The sequence below is a fragment of the Triticum aestivum genome, chromosome 3B (genome assembly GCF_018294505.1).
Source record: "Triticum aestivum cultivar Chinese Spring chromosome 3B, IWGSC CS RefSeq v2.1, whole genome shotgun sequence".
In the NCBI taxonomy this organism is placed as follows: Eukaryota; Viridiplantae; Streptophyta; class Magnoliopsida; order Poales; family Poaceae; genus Triticum; species Triticum aestivum.
In genome coordinates this window covers 822,380,038-822,407,912 of record NC_057801.1, presented here as the reverse complement: position 1 = coordinate 822,407,912, position 27,875 = coordinate 822,380,038, and the positions used below count along the sequence as shown (strand labels likewise).

At 42.8% G+C, this 27,875-nt stretch overlaps 1 protein-coding gene and 1 pseudogene across 4 annotated transcripts; one reads left to right on the top strand and one right to left on the bottom strand.

Moving 5' to 3' along the window:
* The first annotated feature begins 5,825 nt into the window (after positions 1–5,825).
* Positions 5,826–10,869, top strand: LOC123072666 (uncharacterized). 4 transcript variants are annotated; one of them, XM_044496263.1, is made up of 4 exons: positions 8,051–8,153; positions 8,240–8,367; positions 9,206–9,284; positions 10,240–10,869. In XM_044496263.1, coding segments are annotated over exons 1-4 (504 nt in total). In that variant the 5' UTR covers positions 8,051–8,151; the 3' UTR covers positions 10,535–10,869. The 4 variants fall into 4 exon arrangements, with proteins under 4 accessions (XP_044352199.1, XP_044352200.1, XP_044352198.1 ...); XM_044496262.1 differs by having other exon boundaries at positions 10,237–10,869; XM_044496264.1 differs by lacking the exons at positions 8,051–8,153; positions 8,240–8,367 and adding an exon at positions 5,826–6,333 and having other exon boundaries at positions 10,237–10,869.
* Positions 10,861–16,143, bottom strand: LOC123072667 (disease resistance protein RGA5-like; annotated as a pseudogene).
* Between the last annotated feature and the right edge of the window lie 11,732 nt (positions 16,144–27,875).

Sequence of the window (27,875 nt, the reverse complement as noted above, 5' to 3'; positions counted from 1 at the left end):
GCCACAGTCGTCACTGTTTAACCCTTGCATAGATCTGAAGCACCTGACACCAAATCTTGCCACAAGACGAGAAACCCTAACCTCACCGCCCCAAAGACACGGCAGGAATCTATGTCGGAGCTCTGTCGACTACGTCCAGATGGACAAACTCGAGGAGGATCGAAGCTCGAGAGACAAACTTGAACAAGTAGCGCTGCCATCCACCCGAGCACCACACCTGAGAGGACTAAAACACCCTAACCTAAACTACTAACCAGAGCGGAGGCACTGGGATTCCCCTCCCCACCACCGGCCGCCGGAGCGGCAGGCAAATGGGAGGCGAATCCACGGCCTCGCCGGTGAAGTTTAGAGGAGAGAGCCCCCCCCCCCCCCCCCTCCCAAAAAAATGGACAACGCCGACAAGCCAAATCTAATGTGAGGACAAATTCATACTCCTTATGGGCACCAAATAAACCATACAATTCTATTTAATTACACATATCTAACCAACGGTATAGTCCGATCATGATATTTGTCAAAAACTCTTATGTTGTAGAATGCCCCACGTACTAAGATACATGAGGATATAACAATGGATGTGAACCCATGTACACATTCTAAGATATGTCTAACTAGAAAAAAAATCTCTTCGTATGGTTCAGTTTGCACATATACAATTTAGGAGGACATTTTTAAACCAAACTAAACTGAAAAATGACACGCTCCGACAAAATATGATTTGAGCTGAGCTCTAATATATTTTAACAACCAATATCATAATTGTATACTTATGAAGCCTTTTATCCTAATATTAAGTGTCTTAGTTAGATGGCTAATTTTTCATACAATAAAAATCACCAATTAAAATTAAATGTTGGATTTTGGCGAAAATTAATTCTAACATTCATATTGATGATAATGCATTATAGAACTAAAAAATTATTGATATAAAAGGATACCTTAGTGTGACAAACATAATAGATGGAACAAAACCACGGTCGAGGCACTTATATGCCAAAAATGTAAATAAAGATTGGATAAGAAATACATAAATACAAATAATAACTTACATCTAAGTACAATAAATTCTGATGCTGGTGGTGATATCGAGCGTGATTTCGGCCACAACAATTTGAGAAAACAGTCATGATGTAACCGACGCCAAAAACAATCTGCTCGATAATTGCCGCCAAACTAGATGTACTGATAAAACAAATGAGTGTAAGACAAGATATGAGGAAGAACTCTTAGGGCTGCAGTCGGCTGCTGGTGCGCCAGTCCAGTGCGGCAGAAAAAATTTCTCAAATTTCTCTCGGTTTTGGCTCAATTCAAGAAGCTAAAAAACTTAGGATGGGCAGGGGGTGAGATAGAGCCGAGGAAAAACTATATTTAAACAAAGTTACAACAAGTATGTTTTAGCTAAGTCTAGCTTAGATTTCGATTGTCTGTATGATTAGCATCTCGGTTCTTTCAAAAGAACAAGATATTGTATATCCTGATCAGACGACCTATATGTTGTGGTGACCGTACAATTGGATGGCCATGTAAAAAAACCTTTCTTTTCCCTCTCTCTTTCTCTTACTTCTTCTTGCATTTGAGATAGAATGTTTCCCTACTGACCCGTGCGTGTGTGCACCACAACTACCATCACGTCCTCCCTCCCCAGGCGACGTGGCCAGGACGCCACTGCCACGCGGCCTAGTCCCCGCTTCCGCTTGCTAGTGTTCACGCTGCTACTGCCCTATTGGATGTAGCTTGCTTGCCGCTACTGTTGTGCGTGCTCAACTCGTGCGTGTGTGTTTGCTTTAGCTGTTGCCCTCCATCGCTGGTGTCTATTTTGTGTCGTTGTTGATGTCGTCATCGTCCGTCTGTGCACACAAAGTGTTTGAGAAAATGTGTATACATAAATAAATCTGGACAAATAGAGGAAAGTAGGAGGTACCATTGGATTGTCCGAAAAATAAAGTGTCCATCAACAAATGGGGATACCTTTTTTATGTTTGTGTTGGGCATGCGTTTTTTAAGGAAAAGTCATTCGACAAGCTATATTGATATGATAACAAAGTTAAATCGTTTATCAGTATGCCCATAATAGAATGCTTCTTTTCCAAGAAAGGAAAAAGAAAGTGCTTATTTGTGTTGTCACGACATGGACGACAAGCTGCGCTTGACGACTATGTACTAGGCTTGGGCTGGTGTCGTTTCTAGGAAGGATGATGCGGCGGCTTGTCCCGAGATTTACGAAGCTGCTTGTGACGATTGTCGGCAAGAGCTCCTATACGACGCCTTATGCGCATATATGGCAACTCGCTCACACACACTGTGTGGCGTCGGCCGGCCCACCAACAAGCTGATGGCTTGCTCGGGTTGCCCATCCTTCGTTTGATCTGTTGACTTAACCGATTGACCACTGTGTAGGCATGTTGACTATTGACTTGATCATTGATCTTTTTGAAACCGTTCGTGAGATAGAAAAAGTTTGTAGATTTTAAAAAAAGATTTTTGAAAACTTTGCATATTTTAAAAAATTAAGAATTTCTGAAAAGATCCTGGGTTCTGTCGATTTGAAAATATTTCTTCACAAATATAAATAAACTCACAAATTTTGAGTGAAAGTTGACAAATTTAAAAAATGTTCATGAATTTGGAAAAACCACATATATTTTAGAAACATCACACAATTTAAAAAAATATTCACACATTCACAAGAAAATTCGTGCTTTTGAAAAAAAGGTAAAGAAAAACCTAGTAAAATTCGTCCAGAAAACCAAACCGAAAAAGAAAAACTAGCAGAAGCTTCCAAAACAGGAGTAATCCTACTGCCTGACCTATGCGGCGGGAAACGATTGAACACTCAGCCATCCACATACTTTGGGCAAGCCTATTGGAGTCGCGAGCGCCCCTATTTTTCTTCAGTATGTCTTTTTTTATTACTTATTTTTCATATATTTTATATTTGATATAAAAAACATTCAGGATTTCAAAAAAAATCTGAATTTTTGTAAACGTTCAGGCGTCTTTGTTCTCCCTTTTTGAAAACAAATTGTTAAATTCGAAAAATGTTCAAGATTTTTTGATACAAAACTTTTCGCAAAATAAAAAAATGTTCAGGAAGATAGGTTCATGAGTTCAGAAAACTTCACAACTTTCCAAGCAATTTCGCAAATTCCGAATATGTTCATTTAGTTCAAAAAATCTTCATAAGTTTAAATATTTGAAAGAAAATAAAAATATTCATGATTTTGAAAGAAAAGTTCATAAGTTTGAAAAAATGTTGCATGACTTCCAAAAAATGTTCGTGAGTTTGAAACAATTGTTCACAAATTTATAAAATTGTTCTTCAATTTAAATGTTGAGTACTTCTAAAACCTGTTCGAAAATTTGGAAATCATTCTTATTTCCAAAATTTATGGAACCAATTGTTCATGATTTTTTAAAAAAGTTTAGGGATTTGAAAAGGAAAAGGATGTAGAAAAAAAGAATAGAACATAACAGAAAAAGAATAAAAAACTAAATTTAGAGGGAAAAAGGGAAAAAGGAAGAAATCGGTTCAAGGAAGGTTCTAGAAATTCAGAAGAAAAAACAAAGGAAAAAAATCTGTGGGGAAAAAAGGGGAATGGGAATGCCCATACAGAGGATAAGATGCGTGGGGGTACGTGTTTGATGGCTATTCCCCGGGAGCTCCTAACCGGCGCTCTCAGCGCCAGCCCAGCTAAAATTCAATCGATGCAACTCGTTTAATGGGTAGCGCGAAAAAGCGAAAAACAACAAAAAATTGGTAACCTTTAAGGATCGTACTCGCGCCTTAATAAGGACGAACACATTTGGCTTGGCAACTGACCTACAATGCGCTACAGAATAATTGCAGGGCCAACTCTTTAAGTACATTTTTAGCAGCACAATTTATTACACATGTAAGCATTTACTGTAGGGCTTTTATTTTTAAATTATTCGAAAACATTTTGGAAAAAGTTCATGAATTACAGAAAAGTTCATTTGTTAATCATATTTTTAATAAGTTCATTGGTTTTGAAAAAAAGTTCATGTTTTCGAGAAAAACTTCTATTGATATTTTTTCAAAAAAGTACATGCATTCGAAAAATAGTTCACAGATTTGAAAAAGTTTCATCAAAATTCAAAAAAGGTTCATCGATTTTGAAAAAAGTTCGCAGATTTAAAAAAAAGTTCATGAATTCTGAAAAAAATCACGAATTTTAGAAATAAGTTTATCAACTTTGAAACAAAATTTTGATTTTTTAAAAAATAGTTCATCGACTTAAAAAATGTTTGCAAAAAATTCATAGAATGTGAAATAAATTTCATAGATTTAAAAAACATCAAATTCGTAAAAAAGTTCATTGAATATGAAAAAAGTTAATTTATTTTGAAAAAAAGTTCATTGAATTTGAAAAAGTTCATTGAGTTTGAAAAAAGTTCATCGAATTTGAATAAGGTTCAATGATTTAAAAGAAATGTCAATTGAATTTAAAAAAAGGTTCATAAAGTTGAAAAAAGATCATCAATTTTGAACAAGTTCATCTATTTGAAGAAAAACTCTGTGAATTTGAAGAAAAAAAAGAGAAAAAGACAGAAAAAATAAAAAGAAAAGAACAGAAAGGGAAGAAAGATGAAATAAAGGAAAAACATAACTGTAATCACACCGAGTCGGGTGGTCTGGTGGTTATCACATTGTCCCCTATACACGCGCGGTTGAGGTTCGAGTCCCAGCGGTCGGAAGCATTTTTCCTGGAAACCGGGCCAAAAAGCTCCCACTTGTGCCTCAGATGGGCTTACCCATTTATATCAACCAAAGGGGGAGGGGGTGTGTGCTGTGTACAATTAGGCCTTTAATGGCCGTCTTAAGCGCCAAATAGAAATTGAGATCATCGGCTGGGGCGAGCTTGAGAAGAAACCGGTATGTCGAGAGGTTTCCGGGGGCCAATGCAAGCGCGCAGTGTCCACTGTGTATGTGTCACTATGATCGAGATGTGAGGCCGAGAAAGGTGATCACGATTTTGGGGTGTCCGAATACTAGTTTTTGTGTGAGCTTGTATGCTTCACTATTATTAGTGCCTTACTGGATGATGAAATCTCTCTAAAGGCATACCAATCCGCGGCGGCTGACACATTTCTTGGCAATGCATGGATCGCAGTCAATCTGTTCCAAAACAAAATGAAATTACCAAAAGGATAAGCCAACGTGATATGTGGCATCTTCTAGTTTGTAGGTAGAGCAACTTCTAATGGCATTTTCACATGGAGCTAGCAACGAACAAATTCCACAAGGTGCACGAACCTGCTCTGTTTAAGTCGCTGCCTCTCATGTTTTACGAGATACTGAAACATATTTAGGCCGTGCATTTTCTAGTGTGAAGGAAACGATCCGGCGAAGGTCGGCAGAGGCGGCACCACACCACACGGAGCCGGCTTCTTCATCGGTTCGATTCCCGGCAGCCATCCATTCGCTTCTTCATATGATCCGCTACTGCCTATTTATTATTCAGGTTGGTTGTGTCTGTCTATAGTCCAGACAGCATCTTCAGAAACTTTCCCCTGCTGTATGCTCAGATGCTCTGCTGCCTGCACAACGTCTGTCTACACCAAATACACAGTGACATCCATGTCCAAAGGATAGAACATCAGGCGATCCAACGTAGCGGAATACAAACATCTCGACCGTCCTTCTGAGAACTGCAAACTGTACAAGGAATAAATATTCAGTTGAATACAAATAAGGCACATCCGTTTAATGTACTCCCTCCGTTCGGATTTAGATGTCGCAACGTTTTTTTTGCGAAAACCCCCTCCATCTATTTCCGACCGAACCCACGGTCCTCGACCTCACTCTCTTCTCCGGCTGGCCGCCGCGGTCCGTTCGGTGCTCTTCTCCGGCTCGCCGCCGCGCTGCCGCCGCGCTCTCCCCCCTCCCCTCCCCTCCCCACCTTCTATCGCGTCGCCGCGCTCTCCTCCCCCACCTTCGGTGGCCTCGCCACGCTCCTCTCCTCCTTCCCGCGGCGACGGATTGGGTTCAAGCTTCGACCTTTGAGTTCAAGTCGGCGACGGATTCCGTCGATGCGAGGCCTTCACCGCCGCCAAGCTCCTGGCGCCGGTGGCCGCGAGCTTCAGGGGAGACCCCATCCTCTCTCCCTCCCAGATCCACCACGCACACCTCGCCTCGCTCGCGCCTGCTCCGCTCCGTGCCCCCGACGCTCCGTGCCCTCGCGCCTGCGCCTGCTCCGCTCCGTGCCCCCGACACCCCTGCTCTGCTCCGCCATGGAGGATGCGCTCCGCCATGGAGGATGCTGCTCCACCCCGCCATGGAGGATGCCGCTCCACCCCTGCTCCAGCCTCAAGGTACTCCACCCCTGCTCAAGCCTGAAGGAACAACCATGGAGCTGCTTGTGAATGTTGCGCTGCTGTTCATCTCTGAATGTTGGGCTCCATATCTGAATATTGAGTGCTCCTGCATATTCTGAATTACTAGTGCATCCAGGAATCATTTAAGTTATGAACCATTGCATATTCTGAATTTTGGCAACTCATCATCTGAAACAATACATACATTCTGTTTTCTTTCTTGACATTACATAGCATCCCTTCCTTTAATACCAAGGCCATCAAATACCAACTGAACAGTCACTGCCCAGTTTTTGATGATCAAAAACCAGTCCTCAACCTGCAAGTTTGTTTCATAAACTGGGCAGTGGCTGATGCATTTGGAAGTTTTGACCTATAAATAGACCCCATTTTCATTTGGAACCAACATTCTTCATAGACATAGGATTCTTGTTACATGAAGACCATCAAATGCCAAATGAACTGTCAATTTTATATCATCGATGATTAATTAAAAACTAGTCCTGAACCTGCAAGTTTGTTTTTTAATTCCCTAAATAATCTCTTCCAACTTGCAAGTTTTGACACATACAGTACTCCAAATTTAGGAGTACATCTCAAGTAAGCAAGGAGGGAGCATCTCAAGATTCAGTGTAACAAAGATTAGATTCTACAGTACATCAATATAACAAAGATTAGATTAACTATAATTTTAAAAACACTTTGCTGAATCTACTCCAGGAGTATATGCACCATGTAATCCACTAATCATCTGACTACCCTTGCTTAATTCCCCAATCGAGTCCTGAGCATCTCAAATGGGGATAATGCTGGTGATTTGGGTGACAACATGGGGAGTACCTTCAGAATACACAATATAACCAACAGTAGAGAATAGATGAATCGATTGTCAGTTGATTGTAGCACTAGCTGACCCCAAGTAAAGAAGAGCTGCTCTTTTCCTGCTGCTTGGAGGCTGCCGGTGCTCTTTTATTGCTACTTGAAGGCTCCTGGTTCTCTTTTCCTGCTGCTTGGAGGCTACTGGTACTCGAAGGGTGTTTCTGCCGCTTGAAGGAGGTGGCTGCTCTTTTCCTGCTGCTCGGAGGCTGCTCGTGCTCTTTTCCTGCTGCTTGAAGGTTGTTGCTGCTCTTTTCCTGCTTCTTGGAGACTGCTGGTACTCGAAGGGTGTTTCTGCTGCTTGAAGGCTCCAGGTTCTCTTTTCCTACTGCTTGGAGGCTGCTGGTACTCGAAGGGTGTTTCTGCTTCTTCAAGGCTGCTGCGGCTCTTTTCTTGCTGCTCTTTTCCTGCTGCTTCTGTTCTTTTTCTGCTGCTAAGATTGCTTCTGCCTCTTTTATAAAGGCTATGGTCTGTTCAACTAGCTCACGGTCGATAGATAGAGCTATAGGAAGTCGTCCTTCTGCCTGCCGGCGTTCCTTGTTCATGTGAGGGATCGAGTAGTTTATCGCTCCCTTGTTTCTCATTACTTCTCGGATGCATGACTGCAGCGTCACGAAGCTTCTAGCTAGCTTATCAACCGGGTAGTTTCGATATTCCTCCTCCACACCTTCTATCAGTTCCCTGATGCTTTGAGGTGCTCTGCTATCAGTGTGGGACTGGAGAGACCTGAATATGCAGAGATCAAGAATGTTCATGTCGGGACTGTTTGGAGGCTGTTGAAGCAACTTAATATCCAAATCAGTCTGTTCTATGACTTGTCAGAAAACCGGGTCATCGGGAAGAATATGTGGCGTGGCATTATCTTGTTGGATATAGATTGTCCGTCCTTCATCTTCGTCCGGCCAGCGCTCTTGGATCGCAGGAATAAGTTTCTCACACATGTAATACCTCATTACATCTCGTGTGACTTTCAATGATTTGAGCTCGAGCGTCCCTTTATCTCTGTTTTCACTGGTTCTTTGAGCAGGAGACTCTGTGACAAAAGCCCAAATGCCGAGCTTTCCATCAAAAGTGACCTCACCACCTTTGCCGTATCTTGGTTTAGCCACGGCTGCGAGAAACATCACCTTGGCGATGCTATCCTTATGATGCAAGGTGCGCAAGGGGTCGGGTTCTTCAGGAAGCAAATAGTAGTTGTTCACCTCCCCAGTCATGTTGAACCACTTTTCATCCATGTAGGCTATGTTGTCTAATTCCCGTGTCGCAGACCAATAATCTTCACACATAGCCAAGCACCATTTCAATCTCTTTACAATGTTGGACAGGTTTAAGTGGGGCCTCAACTTATTACTGTGACGCCTCAAATGACCCCACTCGAACCTTGAGTGTAAGGTCGTGCAGCTTACACCCAATGCCTTTGACAGACCTCGCAATGTTCTCCTTCTGTTCAATGGGATTGTCACCACCCTCGACAGATCCAAATCTTTCCGCTTGCGGCCAACTCTACCTGGCTTTTGATTTGAGACATCAACTTTCTCCCCTTTTTCAATCTGTTTAAGAGCTCTTTCCCATATTCTCTCAACAGTTCTTATGGTTGTATCGAGTAGGCTAGCAATGACCTGCTTGTCTTTTTTCAGAACTTGTCCATTTTGGGTGTTGATCACCATGAGTGCAAAAAAAATACCATATCTCTCCTCATTTGTGAGTTCCTCATGAATTGGTTTCTGTACAGCACTTGCTTCCTCATGAATTGCTTCCTCTACACCACTTGCTTCTTCATGAATTGGTTCCTCTACACCACTTGCTTCTTCCCCTGTCAAACAAGGAGCAAAAGATAAGTCATGTAGCTATTGCAAATAATAGGAGTAGATCATGAAAATGAAATGCAAATGCAAAAGTTTTGGAGGTAGTACTGTACATGTTGCTTCATTATTGACTGGTTCCTCATTGTTGTATTGTTGTTGACTGTTCTGTTCTTCCTGTTGATCTGCAGGTTCTGAGGCATCATCTTGTGGAGGACTCATGTTAAGATCAATCCCAAACATCATTGCGGCGGTGGAGCACTTGCTCAGGTAACTGTTCATGTTCCAATAAGAAAGACATTTTGATCAAGTTAAATCAGCTAAATCAAAGAGGCACCTGAAAATAGTTCTCTCCACAAGAATTGTTTGCTAGACTGATGGTTATTGCTTCATTGGTTATTTGCTTCATTGGTTATTGCAGAACAAGTAGGTAGTGATGGGCTGCTTGCTTGAGCCTACACCATGCTGTCTTTTGTTCAGACTTGAGAGTAAACAAAGAGCAGCTGTTAAAAGCTTTGTTTCTTTTACAATTCCTAGATAAGTGGAACAGTGGAATGACATTTGGCATTCAGGACATATCTGCATCATTGGAAGCAAAATGTTCCACCGAATAAAACTGCTCCTAGCAAATCAAGAGCATCGATCAGGAGCATCAAATGTTCCACTTATTTTGCATTCAGAACATATCTGCATCATTGGAAGCAAAATGCTAGGAATTGTAGTGGACTAGGAACAGTGGCACCAAATGTTCCATTTATTTTGCATTCACAGCATATCTGCATCTACTCCCAAATTCTATACTGAACAAAACTGTTCTGTACTGAATAAAACTGTTCTGTACTGAATAAAACTGTTCTGTACTGAATAATTTCTGGAAGTGCATGTGAATACCAGCAGCAGCAACTACTCCAGCATTCAGTATTGAGCTTCATTGGGTATTCAATGTAACTGTGTTACCAGCAACACTCAGTATTCAAGTTCTGTTTAATCCAGTTTTGCTTTACAATCAAACAGGGAGAGGAATACCAGCAGCAATTAAGTTCTCTTTAATTCAATATTCAGTACAGAACATCAAGTACTCTAGAACCAAACTACTTTCAGTATTCATGATCTTTCAAGCAGCAATTAAGCAATCCAGTTTTGCTTCTACTCTTTCAAGTATTCAGTATTCATGATCTTTAATTCAGTATTCAGCTTTACAATCAAGTTCTCTTTAATTCAGCAGCAGCAACAACAGAGGCGGGGGCGGGGAATACCAGCAGCAACAGAGGCGAGGGCGGGCGCGACCGGAGGAGGGCCAGCACGGAGAGGAAGACCCTGGGCTTGGAGGAGAGGTTGAGCAGGGCCAACGCGGCGATGAAGACCCTGGGCCAGAGCAGCGACGAAGACCCAGCGCCGCGACGGCGTCCAAAATTGTCCGCGGCGACGGCGGCCAAGGCGGACCAAATCGAGGACCTAGTCGTCGATTTACTGCTTCTTGGCACGATTCAGAGGGAGGTGACAAAGAGGAAGAACTTTAGGAGCAATCCCGCTGCTCAGGTGGGCGAGGGCACACCCATGGCGGCTGCGCAGCTGGGCGGCGGCGCAAGGTGCCTCCGTGAAGGTCCTGCGCGTCTCCTCCGCGACGACGCAGGTCGTCTCCTGCACAGGCGGCTGGGTCCTGCGACGCGCGGAGACTCTCTCTGGGTGCTCAGGAGAACGGGGGAGGAAGACGGGGGATGGTGGCCGGAGCCGGCGACGCGCGAGCGATGGTGGAGAAGTGAGGAAGGAGACGGGGGCGTTTTTCAAATGATTCAAAAGTATAAGGACATGTTTGCAAAATGCATAATGTACAGCAGCCGCGACATCTAAATCCGAGCGGAGGGAGTAGTAAAGAGGCACACGTATATACAACATATAATCTCTGGCTAGTCAAGTTGGGAGTGAGTAACAAGTGCCAACTCCTTCCCACCATCAAGCCTTATTACAGTACAGGAGAAAACCAAGCAAAGCGTACGTGATCATGCATCATCTTAGAGACAGAGTTGAACTCACGAGATAACTCGGAGATAGCACAAAGCAAAGCGATAGCTCGATATTCGGGGCGGGAATAAAATGCACTAATCCATTGCCATCGGCTACAACGCAGCATAAAGGTTGGATACCTCCATGTTCCTCCACGCATCTCATCTTCTTGCTCCAAGGAAAAGAATCGGCTTCCACTCCCTTCCCTGAAAATCAGTGCCTATGAGAATGGTTGAACTCACGAAAGTACTCGCTCGCCGAACTAATCAAACAACGCCAACATTTATATAATTAAAATACTTTACTTGAAGCTATATATATGCACCTCAAATCATATTGGACACTCCACCATTCATATTGGACATATGCAGAAACTTGTTTAATCACCATTCATAAGGGAGATCATAACAACTCAAATGTTCAGAGAAATGTCGGTTAGACCTCCGAATTTTCAATTTAAATTGAGCATCTCTAGTTTTTGCGTATGCATAGATCTACAAAGGTCTTGCTAGAACCCAAAAAAGAAGGTACAGGAAAGTGGTAAATAAAAGGTACAACATTAGGAATGCTACAACCCAAACTAGGGACATCACCCAGTAGTTACCAGGAGCTATGTTTTTAAAGCGTCCCTAAGGCGACGCCTAGGCGACGCCTAGGCGTCGAAGCGCTCCCCCTCCGCTTTGGAAAATCGACCGCTTTGGGCGCCTAGGCGTCGCCTAGGCGCCAAAGCGCCCCCCCTCCCTAAGGCGGTAAGGCGTCGCCTTAAAAACATAGACCAGGAGAGAGATAAGAGACAGACCAGCTGGAGATTGAAGGTGGAAATTTGAACGTACTAGCTGCCGGTCGTGGCTGTTACCAGTCACGTTTGATTTCGATTGTAATGCGAGCATGGCTGGGATGCATGTTGATAGCACTCCTGATGGCTGACTCTACGCTTCTCTGTTCAGATTCAGGACCACCGAAGATTCGTACAGAGATTCTTTCAAGTGCTAACAAGTGCTCGAGACCTGTAGGTGTGGATACTTGCTGATAGCCCTCCTGATTCAACCTCCCAGCGTTCAACCACAGAGAGAGGGTCTAGACCTTAGGCATTACACCAGCTTGGAAGATCAGGTGTGGCATGTTCATGCAGCTCACATGAAACGACTTTAGGTGTGCGAATGATGTCCCATAGATGGCAATTGTTTCTTCCAGGGCTCTAACAACTGTTAAATTCAGGTCGATGAGGGCTGGTAACCCTGCAAGAATACCAAAACCATCCTTGTCCATCTTCTCAACAACAAGATCCAAGGTCTGAAGGTTATGGAGTTCCCCAATCCAGTTAGGGACCCGGTTAATGCCTTCAGAGATCATGCAGAGTGTCACGAGGTTGGGGGGAGGAGGCGACAAGGTTAATATCTCAGGTATACAAGAACCAGTTGGAATTATCTCTAGGGACTCGAGGTTACAAAGTTTTGCCAAAGAAGAGTTTAGAACATCCATGTCCACTTCTTTAGATAAACCAGTTTTAAGAACTAGAGCACTCAGATTGGTGAGCTTCCCTAGGCCCTTGATACTGTCGAGTGAGGTGTGCAACGTGTCAAATGGATACAACTTTTGTAGGGATTTCATTTCACCAATGCCCTAAGGCAGCCTTTCAACCCTTGGAACATTCAGATCCGACAAGCACGGCAGATGAAAAATATCCATTGGGATACAGGACCCGTCCATATCAAATATTTCCAACTTTTGTAGCCCTCTAATCTTCATTGGTAGCTGGCACTTGCCACAGCCACGAATACATATATGTCGCAGCTGATATAGCTTACACAATCCTGTCAGGTCGATTTTCTGGTTGTCATCAGCAGAACTAGAACGGAAGTCAGCATTAAAAACTCGAAGATACTTGAACTCTGCCTGAGAAGGTATATTCATTGAGCCTCTCCAGCTTGCAAACGATCGCACTTGTGACATACTAATATCCCCTGGTAGTGTTGCACCATCCAAGTTGAACAGCATCCGACGGGGCTTTTGAAGCGGTTCTATAATGGCCTCTGGGTTCTCTACTACAGTGATAAAATTCTCTTGTGCAGACTTGTACAAGATAAGATCCAACAACATATCATGTACTTTGCAAGATTTCACTGATCCATCCGTGCCAATCCTTACTGGTTGAATAAGACTCCTGTTGACAAGCTCATTGAAATAACTTATCGCAGTCTGTTCTGGCCTTTGTCCACGTGCTTTGCTAATGAAACCTTCAGACACCCATAGTCTTACCAACTCGTGCCTATATATTTCAGAGTCCTCTAGAAACATACCAAGATACAAGAAGCATGTCTTGAGGTGGTGAGGAAGATTCTTGTAGCTAAGGTTCAAGACCTGTCTCATTGCTTCCAAGGTGAGGTTTGTGCCTGACACTGACCCCAAAGAATTCAGTACATGTTTCCACCTCTCCTTTTGGTCAGAACTTCCACTTGCTGATAGGTTGGATATGCTGATGATTGCAAGTGGCAAACCACCACATTTCTTGAGAATCTCAACTGAAACATCTCTGAGTTGACCAGGACAAGCTTCTTCAGAGCCAAATATCCTACCAAAAAACAATTTCCTTGAGTCTTCTTCATTAAGAGGTTTCATTTCAAGAATGTGCTCATGGTGACCGAAACGACATGCCTCAGCCACAGTCTTGATTCTTGTAGTTACTATTAATCTACTACCAAGACTATTTTCTGGGAAAGCACATCTAATAATATTCCATGCTGATACATCCCATAGATGATCGATGATAACCAAGTAACTGCAAGAAAATCAGTGCAGAGGTAAGTAAATTAACAAAAAAAATATTTCAAAAGTTTCAAGGTAGAAAGAAATGTTTTTTATCAAATTAAATATTAATTCTCGTATAGAAGAAAATAATATTAAATACTTTAAGGAATTCTTAGTTTCAGAGCCATATGTGAACAACAACAACATACACAAAGTAAGAATAATACCTCTTGTTTTTTAGATTTTCTCTGAGTTGGTCAAGAAGAACATTTAGCTCACAATCATGAAAAGGTTGTCCACACCCAAGTTGGGTTAATAAACTATCCAGAAGTTTCAAAATATTTGGCTTTTGAGACACTGGCACAAATGCACACCACACTGAAATTCCCCCTTCAGCTTATGGTATACCTCATTTGCGAGTGTTGTTTTTCCCAAACCTCCAAAACCAACAATCGATACAACCTTCATCTTCTTCTCACCGTCTTTCAGCCAACTGACAAGCTCATTGGTTAGGCCCTCCATACCAACAAGTTTATCTGCACTTGCATAGAGTGCGACAACTCGTTGGTCAACTTCCACATTGCCTGATGTGGGGAGATCGACCTTGTATCTGTCACGCCGTTCACTTGTTTCACGCACAAGCTTCTTGATGTCCTCAATCTGGCCAGCAATCTGATGGCGGGCCCTTGAAGTTCTGAGGCGCTGAATGGTGTCGTGGACAAACCCAGATTTTTTGCTTTTCACCCCAATGTTGCACATGAAGTCATCAATAATGTCTTCGATGTCGTAAGACATCTCCCTGACCGCATCCCTCCACCTCGCGGTCTGTATATCGAGCTCGTCCACATCTGCAAGACGCTCTAGAGCATCCTTCATGCTGCTGAGCTCATCGCTGATGTACTTAACCTCCTTCCTCAAGTTCTTTAGCTTGGCGAACTCCTCCCCCATCAGGGTTGCCAGCTTACCCAGGAGAGAGTTCATCACCCCAGTTGAAGCGCTCACCATTATTCCAGCCATCTCTGCCTGGGCAAGTTTGCTTTATCTTGGCTCTCTATTTATACTTGTGGTGAACCTGAAACATTTAAACAGTCTGCTTAATATGAAGGAAATTTCTAGTGAAAGGGACAAGAAACAAATGGGGGCAGATACTTCAACAGTCCGCCCATACCATAACAACATTTTTTTTTATTTCCAACAATTTTCAGAGTAAATGGGCATAATGCTATAACAATCTGTACCTGTGCTAGAAGAGTGATTAACCGAAAGGGTAGCTTGTAGTGACTAAAACAGTTTCCATTGCGGCCATCCCACAAGCTCCTCTTGGAGGCCTGCTTTAGATCCACCTGAAATGATGCACCGTTTGAAAGATACAGAGTTAATTAAATTCAGTGGTTGTCCTCTATATCCACTCTCTCTTCGAAATAAAAAACAGAATGCAGATCCACCCCGAGATCCAAAGGCACAGTAAACTCCAGGTCCGCACAAATTATCCAAAGCCAGTCAAATTATACTACGAGTCTACGACTTATATATAACTAACCTGCAGAGGGAATAAAATATAAACATCTGAAGACGAGCAAATTATAAAACTAGTGAAGTGGAGACAGGGAGAGGGAGACAAACCTGAGAATTCAGGTGTGTGAAGCAACGAAGCAGCAGCAGGCTTTCGACGGATGCATGGATGGAAAAGTATGTATCTTTGATTCTCTAGTTTTGCACCTGAAATGTTCAAACAGCTTGCTGAATGAAAGGAATTTGCAGCAAAAAGGCCAGGAAACAAATGGGGGCAGAGATTTCAACAGGATTTTATTTCCAATGGTTTTCTGAGTAAAAGCATAATGCGGTAAGAATCTGCACCTGAGCTGTAAGAGTAATCAGCTGAAAGAAGCAGCTTCTATTGTAGCCATTGCTCCAGAAAGTAGCAGAGTAGCGCCGTGGGTGCTCCTCTTGGGAGGCCTGCTTTAGATCCACCTGAAGTGATGGGAAATCCAGAGTTAATTAACTTGAGGTAGCACCGTCCCCTAGATCCAGATCCCTTTTTCCCAAAGGAAATATAAACTCCAGATCCACCTTTGAGATCCAAAGACAGTGAAATACGGATCCACCACAAGATCCAAAGCCAGTGAAATGATAATAAACTAACCAGTGAGAATATATAAAGTATGAAAGATCCCAAGAGCCGGTCAAATTATAAAACTACTAGAAGCCGACGACTGAACTAGAGACAGGGACACAAACCTGAGCAGGCAGGTGAAGCAATGAAGCAGCAGCAGGCGTTCAACGGGGAGATGGAAGAAGAGCAGCCGACGTAGGTGCAGCAGCAGCGCGGATGGATGGTTCAATCTGTTTACGTCCTCCAACTCACTCATATTTCCGAACAAAGCCTGTCTACTCTGCTAGTTTCTTCAGTCCAAGATCCCACAGCGTCCAGCTTGCACGCACCAACATTGTGCAACTGACGTACGCCAAATTAAGTGGAATGAAACTAAATTAGAGAAAAAGGCAGGGTTGATATAGAAAAATTACGCATGTGCAGACCCAGAGCATCTCAATCATGCAATGTCCACATGTGCGAAAGAAAATAGTGCACCTCAATCATTCCACGCCCACTTGCGCAAAACACAGTGAAGGAAAAAAATTTACCACTACCCAAAGCTCATACTTTTTTTTTTTGAAACGGAGAGCTCATACTTTTGGAGGATAGGCCGCAGAACACAAATTTTTTGGCCATTTTCTTGCTCTTTTTTCCCGTTCAGAGGAATCGCCACTGCCCTCCGCGATTACTAGAGTTTTGGGCCATTTTGTTTTTGGTGGATAACTAAACATGGTACTCCATTAGTTTGATCCTTGCTGCTGATGAAAGCCCACGAGCCGGTTAAGAACCAAAAGTTCCATGGCTCTGCTTAACTAGGCTCCTCGTCAGATCATCAGGTGCTTAGTTACTAGTTAGGCATCTGGGAAACCGAGGTGGGCTCTGATTTTGAAACACTCCGAGGTCCATAGTGTATTGTATAGTGAACCATGACATGCGTCTGTTGAGTTCGGTGAAGTGTGTTTCGTTACTACTGTATGTCTGAATGAACAGGTGCCGAGTTTAGTCGTGGTTTCGTTATAAAGGGAGCTCCACATCACCAAGCTCGCCCAATCTGCTACCTCTCCTCTGACCTTTGAAGATGTGAAGCTGAGGACGACGCACTTGGCGCATCTCTGAGTTCAGGCGCTCATGCTGTACATTCTTACCTGTTCACGGTGCATTTGTAAGCTAATCAGAGGATCCCCAGATGAAGAGACTAGTATCTTCCTCGTCCGACCAGGAAGATGGGTGGAGAAAGATATCTTGTCAGGAGCAGAGGAGAGGAGAGGATCTTCCCATTTGAAATTCAGAATCGAACATGAGCCCTGTCACCACGGCCGCACCAAAGTCGACGCCCTCGGCGCCGATTCCCTTCTTGGATGCTTCGGTGTGCATCCTACGCCCTCCACCTCTGCCATGAGCACAGGCGAAAGCCTCGGTTCCTCTATTTGGAAGACGATGGTACTTTGGCGTCGTGTTTCTTTCTGAAGGCGTCGACCGGGGACTGCTCAGGATGGTGGAGTTGCTGGTAGTTCGGAGTTGACGCGAGATGGCCTGTAGGTGGAGCGGTGTGGCATCAACCGTATCGTCGACGGTGGGTCTCGGCAGCATGGCGCAGTGGAGACTCGACGTCTGATGCGCGGAGATGGACTCACGCAGGAGGAGGAAGCTGTCTGGCATCAAGGTGGAGTTGATGGCAGAGTGGTCTGGCAAGGTCGATGCGTCAGTTCTGCTCAGAGGATGGACCGATGGAAGATGGAGGTGACGGCCCTTGCAGCGTGCGGTGCTCACTAGGAGTGTGCCGGTCCCGTGCGGGACCCAATACAGGTAGTGGCTTGGATGGGACACCCGGCTTTAGATGTTAGGCTTTGGCGTGATGTTTGTTTGGTATTAGACCCGGGCATTCGGCACACCTTCATCAAAGGGATAGGAGTAGCAACAGCGTTGCCAAGATGGTGGCCTCAGACTTATTGATGTATCCCTTTGTATGGTCTTTGTGAATAATTAATAATGTGGTTGCATGCATCGTTCAGATGCAGAGGCCGGGGATACAGACGTTGCGGCCGGAATTTGTCGTCGATTTTCGGAGTAACATCCACACATCAAATAAAACAACAATCTGAATAAATAATATGATAGATTTCATATATAAGTAATTATCCAAAGATGTTACTACACTGCAGATTGCTAATTAATGTAGAGCCTGAATGAAAGGGCAGCTTTTCGTTCTTCTGGAGTATATGACTTCAACACGTTAGTGTCATATGTATAGCATTCAGATTGCATGAGAACATATATTGTGCAGCAGAAATTAAGATCCATACATATAGTAGAAAAATAGTGGCAGTTATTCTTAGAAATATATCACAAAAATTATTGGATCTAATAATCAGACCTGTAGGCTATCTTCTCTTTCCTCTTCTATAAAAAACCTATATGGGCAGCGGCAGAATCAACGCCTCAAGAAGGATGCTGCGGGGAGATCCTGGTACTGAGAAGTGAGGCGACATCGAGGGCCACGGAAATGTCCTGGACAACACCCACGGCACCAGCAGGCGATATATGTCAATATCAAGATCTTTGACGATGGGAGATCACAACAAAGAGCTCAGTTGTTGTACATAGATTTCTTTAGCAATGTTGATCAATATTCGGTCACTGTTTTGAACCGAGTGAGCTGCAAGGTACCAAAAATTCAAACAAGAACTCTGGTGTGCATTTGCACGGTTCTATGCGAAAGCTGCAAGGATCTTTGCTTTGGGTTAACACCACAAAACTTCTGTTTACATGATATCGGCACTATTAATACTGTAGTTGTTAAAAGATCAGTGGCAAGCCAAAATACGTTTTAAGACCGAAACAAGCAAACACAAAATTGAAACAAAATAGATAACGGAGGAGTTGCTCTGTTCTGGCTACAAGGCGCCGCACGGGAGGGCACACATGTGGCATGGTATGCTCACTCAAGTGAAGGATCTCTGGCCGACGGAGGCAAGGTAGGCCGCCATATCCATCTCATACCCGAGCAAGTTCTTCCACGAGTGCCCATCATCCGCCACCTTGTCAACCATTTCTTCCCGAAGGTTCATCATATAGGTGCCATTGTGCCCGCTACGCTCTCCCACGGTGAACAACAAGATCCCACTCTTCTCGCCAAACCATCGCAGCTTGATCGTGGCGCATGTGGTGCCGGAGCTCCAAAACGAGGCGGCCGTTCCGGGATGCGGCCGGAGGCGAGTGGTCGAGGAGCCCGTGGCCGTTGTCTGGTCCCGCGACACCTAAAGACCCCCGGCCCTCACGGAGGAAGCGAGCGCCCGAGGGTGTCGGGACAAAATACGGCCGAGGCGACGACGACGCGTCCCCGCCGCGCGTGGTGGGCCAGTCTATCTCCTGGTGGAAGAGGCCGACGGCAAGGTCAGGGAAGGAGCGGCCGAGAGGCGGCAGGCAGCGGGAGATGACGGCTGCCCTCGTGGCCACGAGGCGGCCCCAGCGCCGGCACGTGGCGGCGCAGCGGACCACCGCGGCCGCGCCCTGCAGCCGGGCGAAGATGTCGGCGAGCGCGTCGTCGCAGAGAGACGCCGTCAGGCCGCCGCTGTCGACTTCGCGGTGATGATGAGGGTTTTTCTGTTTCTTCTTTGAGAAACAATGGCGACGATCTCTCCTGATCCCGCAGTAAGATGCGGAGGCGGCGGCCCCGGAACGGCGGAGGTTGCGTTGTCCCATGGTATCGATGGTGTTTTGATGCCAGCGAGAAAACGACTTCCAGCCAGCGTGCAAACTTTTTAAACTCTCCCGTCATCTCATCTTAGTCAGCAGTTGTTGATCCTGAATTCCGGATGGATAGACCTTCCTCCTACGCTCGCCCTATTGCTCCCGAAAATACGCCTTTCCTCCACATGTTGTTTGAATAATAGTTGGAGATTAGCGATAGAACTAGAAAATGATTTTTTAGCCGATTTCTAGAAAAACCCGTTTTATGTTAGTTTTTGTGAATAATAAGTTTATACAAAAATGTGTATGGTTGGAGTAGTAATCGTGCATGCGCAATGCACGTGATGACTAATATAACATTCGCAAACACAAGAAAAAGAGACTAAATTAGAAGCATAAGTTGGTTTTGTCAAATCCACATCTTATCGATACATCAGTACAAGTGTCGGATGCGGTGGACTCCTATAAATGGGCTTGGGACAAGATTGGATGGTTCACCACACGGTCGGCTTATGCAGCGCGGTTCTGGGGCAGAGTGACAGCGCCGGCCGCCGAGTTCACACGAGTCGCATCTGTCACAGCCCCGCGTAACGACCCCCGCGTCGCCCCCGCTTGGGCGACTTGGGTGGTTCCCCAGCCATAGCCGCCACAGGGACCGAACCCGCCTACCTTCCCTCACCCCGTCGCCGCCAAAGGACGCCGCCGGGATGTGAGGGGCCGACGGCGGTGACGGGGATCCTCCTCTCTCCGGCGTCTCACGGGTCGTGCGGAGCCCTTTTGCGTGAGGAGGCGCGTGAGATCCAGCGATGGCTACGGCAGCGGTGGCTGGCCCTGCCATGGGCGTCGGCGGGCTCCGACGCGTCAGGCAGCCCAGTCACGGGCGGCGGCGACTTATGCTGCGGCGGTAAGTCATCAAAGCTTAAATGTTATGCTCTTTACTCTGGAGTCCATAGTGTATTTTTATAGTGAACCACGACATGTATTTGTTGAGTTCAGTGAAGTGTGCTATGTTACTCTCTCCGAATCAACAGGCTCCGAGTTTAATCTTGGTTTCGTTATAAAGGGAGCTGGACATCATCAAGCTTTCCCAATCTGCTTGCTCTCGTCTGACCTTTGAAGATGTGAAGCCATGGACGGCACACTTGGCGCATCTCTGAGTTCACGGTGCATTTGCAAGCTAATCAGAGGATTCCCAGATGACGAGAGTACCGTCAGAAATTCAGAATCGAACATCAGCCCCGTCACCACGACCGAGATGAATAAAATCTGGAACAAACATGAATTCTAAGGTCTTGATTATGTGAACAAACTGAAGATTTTTTTTCTGTTTTGCAAAGTTCATAGTACATCCGAATTTTCTTGCTTCCCAATTTGCAAGTACATTTGTGGAACCTTGCACTTGAGGTAACTAGATGATGACATTGCGGCGGGAATTTCTCGTGAATTTTCAGAGTAACATCCACATATCTGACATATCAAATAAGATAACAATTTGAAAAAATAATATGGTAGATTTCATATATAAATAATGATTCAAAGATATTACTACACTGCAGATTGCTAATGAGAGCCTGAATGAAACGGCAGCTTTTAGTTCTTCTGGGGTATATGACTTCAGCATGTTAGTGTCGTATTTATAGCATTCAGATATCTATTGTATATGACTTCTGCAGATTGCTAATGAGAGACATGCATTGCGTAGTAGATAAAAACCTATATGGGCAGCGGCAGAATCAACGCTTCAAGAAGGAGGCTGCGGGGAGATCCTGGTACTGAGAAGGGAGACGGCATCGAGGACTACGGAAATATCCTGGCCAACACCCACGCCACCAGCAGGCGATAAATGTCACAAATATCAAGGTCTTTGACGATGGTAGATCACAACAATGAGCTCAATTGTTGTACATAGATTTCTTCAGGAATGTTGATCAAAATTCGAAATATCACAAAGAGGGGGTCGTCACTGTTTTGAACCGAGTGAGCTGCAAGATACAAGTGATTCTAATAAGAACTCTGGTGTACATTTGCATGGTTCAAATGATTATATCCGGTTCTATGCAAAAATCTCAAGGATCTTTGCTTTGGATAAAACTTTTGTTTACATGATATCGGCAGTATTAATAATTGTTGAAGATAAGTGGCAAGCCAAAATGCGTTTAAAACTGAACCAAGCAAACAAAAAATTGACACAAAAAGATAACGAAGGAGTTGCTCTGTAGTGAGTCCTTCAATAAATTATTCAAAGTGCAAATCATGTCATCTGGTACAACACAAACACATCAAGGAGATAAATGCCACAACCGCGTATAACAGTTGAATGTATCCCATACAACTGTCTCCCATTTGCTGCATCCTAACTCCATACTAGTATAATGCCCGTGCGTTGCCACGGGCTTCTGAAATATTTTGCTGATTGAAGGTGCCCGTGCGTTGCTACGAGCAAATGCTTGTAAATAAATCAAACCGACTATTATTTTGAAAAAATGAAATAGATGATTAAATAAACAATACTTGATTCAGACATATATTTTACATTGCAAAACCACCATCTCTTCCATTGTTTCTTCCCTAAATCAATCACATCTAATGTTTGTAGGTAACATGAATATGCATGAAAAAACAAGGTGATTTTATAAATTTATGAGTTACTCATGGGTTGTCCTCTTAATTTGTCATGAGACTACTCCACCAGAAATTGAGCTTAGAAATCACCACAATGATTGTCCTCAATGAGTTTGCCATATTCCTTCACAATGATTGTGTGGAGCCTTCGAGAATGAACACGGGCATTGATAAAAGGTAACATTTATAGCACGATCACACTCTAACCTTGGGGCACAACTTCGCTTTCTTTCCATGCCAACTCCCTTCGATATTTCCCTCTTTTCTCTCAGCTCCGACACCTCCATCCGTCCTTCCTAATCCTCTATTCTTTGTCCTTCCCTCATTGCATGTCCACCACTCCCACAGCTCCGCTACCGCACTCAGTTCCCCAACTGGCTAGAAAATATGGTGGATTGACATAAAAACCTGGTTGCCACGGGCTTCTGAAATATTTTGCTGAAGTTATATAAAGATAATGCATGCTAAATTTCACAGCTAGGATAATATAACACCGTCACAATTGCATAATAATTGAAGTCCACTTCACTTGTAATATAAACTGATAACAAAATGGCAAACTAACAATGAATATATATAAAGTGATGATCCAACTCAAAATCTATTACAAACTATTGAGATCTACTTGATGCGCTTAAGAAATTCTCGCACAATATTATGAAAGTTGTCTTTAGCTTCATTTGCATGATGTTTGAGAAAGTATAATAAAAAGTTGCTTCCTCAACTCATACCCATCCTGCAAAAGTATATGTTTCACGTGGAAGGTCTAAGCACATGTGTAACGGAAAATACTCGCTGTGCAAACCGGCTTCGCCAAGTCTTTACCATTCCACAAGAGCATAAAATGGAAAAATTATTATTATATTTAATATGATGGTAAGAAAAATAAATGTTTGTATTATGAATTAATTACCCGTCTACGCTCATTGGAATACCAATAGGAAATAAACGTTGCCATTTTGATATATCAGAATGCTATCCTGATAGCTTTATTTTGAGTGCTTCTTTGAATTCTCTCACAAAACCTTTTGATTTCACTAAGTGCCTCGGATTTTCCATCTCCAACGGTTGTGTTGTATGAATAGGGTCCAGAATAGATAATCGATGTGCCTTTGTGGATAACGTACAAGATGTATCAACCGATGGATTCACATGGAAGATAAATCTACAAGTGGTAGCTATTAGAAACAATAATAAACCATGACAAACAATGGACAAAAGACCTTACTTACCATGTTGCATGATGAGATGTTACTGTCTATCCCAGGCAGCTATCAAATCATAACCTTACTTTAGTCCAAAGCAGCTTATGCGCACTACATTTCGGAATCTAGGCAAAAAACTATGTGCATTAGAATATGGAATGGAGAAAGTATTACCATGTAGTAGTTCGGCAAGAAAATTTGCAGGAATCAGTTTAGACAGAAGAATTGCTAGTTTCTATTAATTCAATGCTCAAGGACATTTACAAACCAAAGTGATTTCGTTAAAGCTTTTCTTACAGGACATCCTTAGGCATGTATGTGCTTGGAATAGGCAAGTGCAGTCTATTGACCAGGTCACCAGGAATACTTCATCGAAAGCAAGCTAGGCGGAAGAAGAAGCAGTTGGTTGTGCCAGAATAAATAATTTACAACTCCAATTTTGTATCAGAAGTTTAAGAGGAATAATAAAATTTACGAGATTCTAGAGAGTTTAAACATCAACAGTGATTTGTTCTTATTTGAATACCAAGAAAAGAAAAGACAGTTACATGTACTACTAATCCTTCCTTTAAACTAAGGGAAAACAACTTAGAGCATACCTTCTCTATCCATGCATTTATTTCTTTAGTGAACATAAGCAGATCAGTTCGAATTTAAAATCATAAGCAACACGGCTCGGTGAAACAAAACGTGCGGGTACTGCTATACTGCCTAATCAGTTGTGTACAGATAAGATAACCATTTAATCTGCAACAACAAAATCAAGTAGATACATTAGGTTTAGTGCCTACTCTGCATCATGATATTTGACCTCTGAGCTGCATCCGAGTTGTTATAATTTTTCTTTAACTGTGCACTTAACTGAAACTCTGAAGTTGAGCCAGTTCCTCATCTTGCACTATTTCACTACAAAGATTGAGCAAATAAGTACAAAGAATAACAAAACTTAACCTATCAAAGAATGCATGTCTATTTGGCCATCCTAAGAAAATATCAGTAATGTATCCCATAGTTATTTGCAAGATGGCCTGACTAATCTGGATAGCGACCACATGTTCATTCATTTTGTCATATAACAGTAAAAAAAGAAAATCCTTATACTCATTTATCATTTAATTAGAACACCGGTTTAATCCACCAAGTTAGCGTGTAAGTTTCTAAAAGGGATAAAGAAAATAAAACGCAGCTATAGGTCTAGATGTCTATCAAGATCCAGTTGCACAATAGAATCTCAAACTACTGAGCCAGAACTGTGTTATTCAAAGGTTGAACCCTGAATTGAATAGTCAATATAATCTTCTGAATGAACATGCAAACTTAGATATATGGTTGTACAGGGGTGCATAACATTCAAACTTAGATATATGGTTGTACAGGGGTGCATAACATTCAGTGGAAGCACCATCAAGAGGAAAAATATCCTGCGATAGTAATCCACATTCCTGGGTGATCAAACATTCCAACCTATCACCATATTACCATATAAAAACATGAAATGCTTGTTAGTGTTAAATAAACCCTCCTGCATGAAAAATATATGATTATTATATATTAATTAACAGTATTGATTACAATGAGAGAGCAATCCAAGCAGTACAATAAGAACTATTGCATCTTGAGGTATAGATTAGAACAAGAGAAACAAAAGAAAAATGTTCACCATTGAGAAAATCCTCGGAGATTAGCACCCCGAACTTTAGCTTTCCTTCAGAAATAAAGGTGGGGAATCTTAAGCTCCACAATTTTGTGCCGCCAATAGTTGATGCCTTCATAAGCTGCAAGGACCAATCTATAGCAGCACATCCAGCTCCACTATTGCAACTTGAATGTCCACATCAGTATTCTGGTAAAATCAGAACATGTTCAATATTTTGGTTAAAAAAATGCAGACCACAATTGTCTGTCATATGGTGCCTTGCCACTGGGTGTACCGCTACCATCTCCCGCAGCAACTCCAGTGGCGTCCCTTCCGATCAGGGGCCTCCAGATCGGCGCCCAGCACAAGCAGTGCGCATACGACTGCTACACGGCCGTCCCCGCCACGACATGGAACAACATCAACCCATCAGTAATTTTAAAAAGGGGTGTGGTGTTCTATTTTAGACGTGGCCCTTCTTTAGGCTTGGACATAATCTCAAATCTCTTTTTCTATGAGTTCATCGGGACACAAAGTTCTTTACGTATTCTAAAAAGAACTATCATGCACACTGTGTTCCAATATTTGTCTAACAGCTAGTATAAATCACAATTCATTCCCGATAAGGGAAATAAGAAATTTTTAATAGCATTCAACTTGCATAAATATAACAACATTAATAATTAATCATTTTTTCTTCAGACTCTCATGGTCTCAAGGAAAATTTTCGGAAGGCAAATGCTATCTACCAATTGCACAAGTCCCGCTGCAAAATCACAAAAGAAAAGAAACTTTTTCGATCTGAGGCTATAGTTCCCCTTTTTTATCGGACATCAGGGATAGAGCCGATTTTATGGTCTTTGTGATGAGCTCAACAGGTCAGATCATACAGAAGTTGATTTCGATATGGAAGGTTACTTGCAAACAGTAATGCTTAGGTCAGATCATACAGAAATAACTTATATGATTTGGCTACCATGGCCAGAAAGAGGACTTGGGATAGATAGCACGCCATGACCACAACTTGTTTCTAGTGGAAACTAATTAATATAGACTAAATTACTTATATGGTGCTCACCATGAATAGTTGCAATGCCCTCCCTAGAAAAAAAGAATTTGAATCAGAGATCGATATAAGTTATAGCTCTTTCAACATCGTTGATGAGAAATATAACTGTTGCACCATGCTAGGCACTTAGATAAACCCCAAACATATTGTCTATTTATTTGCAAGAAATTTCAACAATCTACAATTAGTAAGAAAATCTAGGGATCAAAAGGGTAAACTGCTTTAGGACCTTGCAACAAAAAAACACAAAATCAGTAAAACTTGCAAAGACACAATTGCAGATCATGTGCTACTATTCTCAAAATTTCTGAGATCTCGTAAACTGAAGGCACTTCTGTCTAGCCTAAATAGAGTGTCGTGATATTTGATTTTGACGAATTTCTTTTGGAACTCAGTGAAGGCAGACGATGTAGTTATACTTGTACGTGCATAGCCGCCAGGCCGGACTTTGTCCCAATATCAATTATGATTCCCTCCACCATAAGAATTACGAAATCACTATGCACACGACACCTTGGCGGACGATGTATGCACGAAGCTGTGATCGATGGTACTAACCCATGGAGCCAAAGTGATGGACGGCTGCTAACATGTGTCGTGCATGAATCGGCTGCCAAGATGTCGTCTGTGTAGCATTGCTCTAAGAATTACACCACGAGCTTAGCACCTTAGCTTGTTCAGAATTTCAGCGAAGGCATATTGAACAAAGATATAGATCTGGAAACAATTAGGATCATGTCTTGTGATAATTTTGACTAAATAACTAAAGAATAAGATGAAATTGCCTCCAAAAGCTAAATCGTGCAAACTAAAAATCTTGAGAAAATGTTGTCATGAGTGAAACCAAAAGTAAGTTGCCGCAGCGGAAAGCACTACCATTAGTTCTCGGTCATGTTCAATTAGTTTCATTTTGCGTCTTAGTTCTAAATTGCTGCATTTTACTACTCCCTCCATTCCTAAATATAAGTCTTTGTAAAGATTTCACTATGAACTACATACGGAGTAAAATGAGTGAATCTACATTCTAAAATGCATGTATATACATCCGTATGTGGTTCATAGTGGAATCTCTACAAAGACTTATATTTAGGAACGGAGGGAGTATTTTCTAACGTACTGTGATCAATCATAACTGAGAAATGTCCACTTTCATGAGTTCTGATTTGGCTCTGTGCCATTGTACTGATTATATCATTACATGCTCACTTTCTCCAGCTCCACTAAATCTCCACCATGGACTGAAATTGAAAACGTATCTGGTAACAGTGTCCTAACCAATCCCAGGTGCGTATTACTCCCTCCGTCCCATAATGTAAGACGTTTTTTGACACTATTGTAGTGTCAAAAAACGTCTTACATTATGGGACGGAGGGAGTAGCTTTTAAGCACCGGCTCAGAAGGAAATACAAAGTACTATACTAACTCCTAGATCAGTGCACCGTAAAAAAAACTCCTAGGTCAGTGTTTCTTGTATAGCATTGCCTATAATTTGAAAGATTATGCAGTCTGCTACTTGGAAACATGTTACTCGAGCAATTCTTTTGAGGTTGTCCAACTATTACTGGAAATGGCGTTTTCCATCTAAAAATACATTCATTCACTGTATTTAAGTTTTTTAACATTTGCAGCAAGGGAACCTAAGAAATGTATGTATTCCCTATAAATGGTGGATAAAACTATACACAAACAGCATACCATTGTGTCAACTGCACAAAAGAACTGTTGATAAAACCATACGGAAGGCAACTGAACTTCTTTGCAAAGACTGAATGAAAGGATGATAGATAGTCTA

What these genes read in the sequence shown, in the direction of transcription:
- LOC123072666 (XM_044496262.1), top strand. An exon ending in TGCTATCCTTATGATGCAAG is followed by an intron (nt 8,368 to 9,205) that starts GTGCGCAAGGGG and finishes GTTGATCTGCAG; the next exon opens with GTTCTGAGGCATCATCTTGT. An exon ending in GCGGTGGAGCACTTGCTCAG is followed by an intron (nt 9,285 to 10,236) that starts GTAACTGTTCAT and finishes TCTTTAATTCAG; the next exon opens with CAGCAGCAACAACAGAGGCG.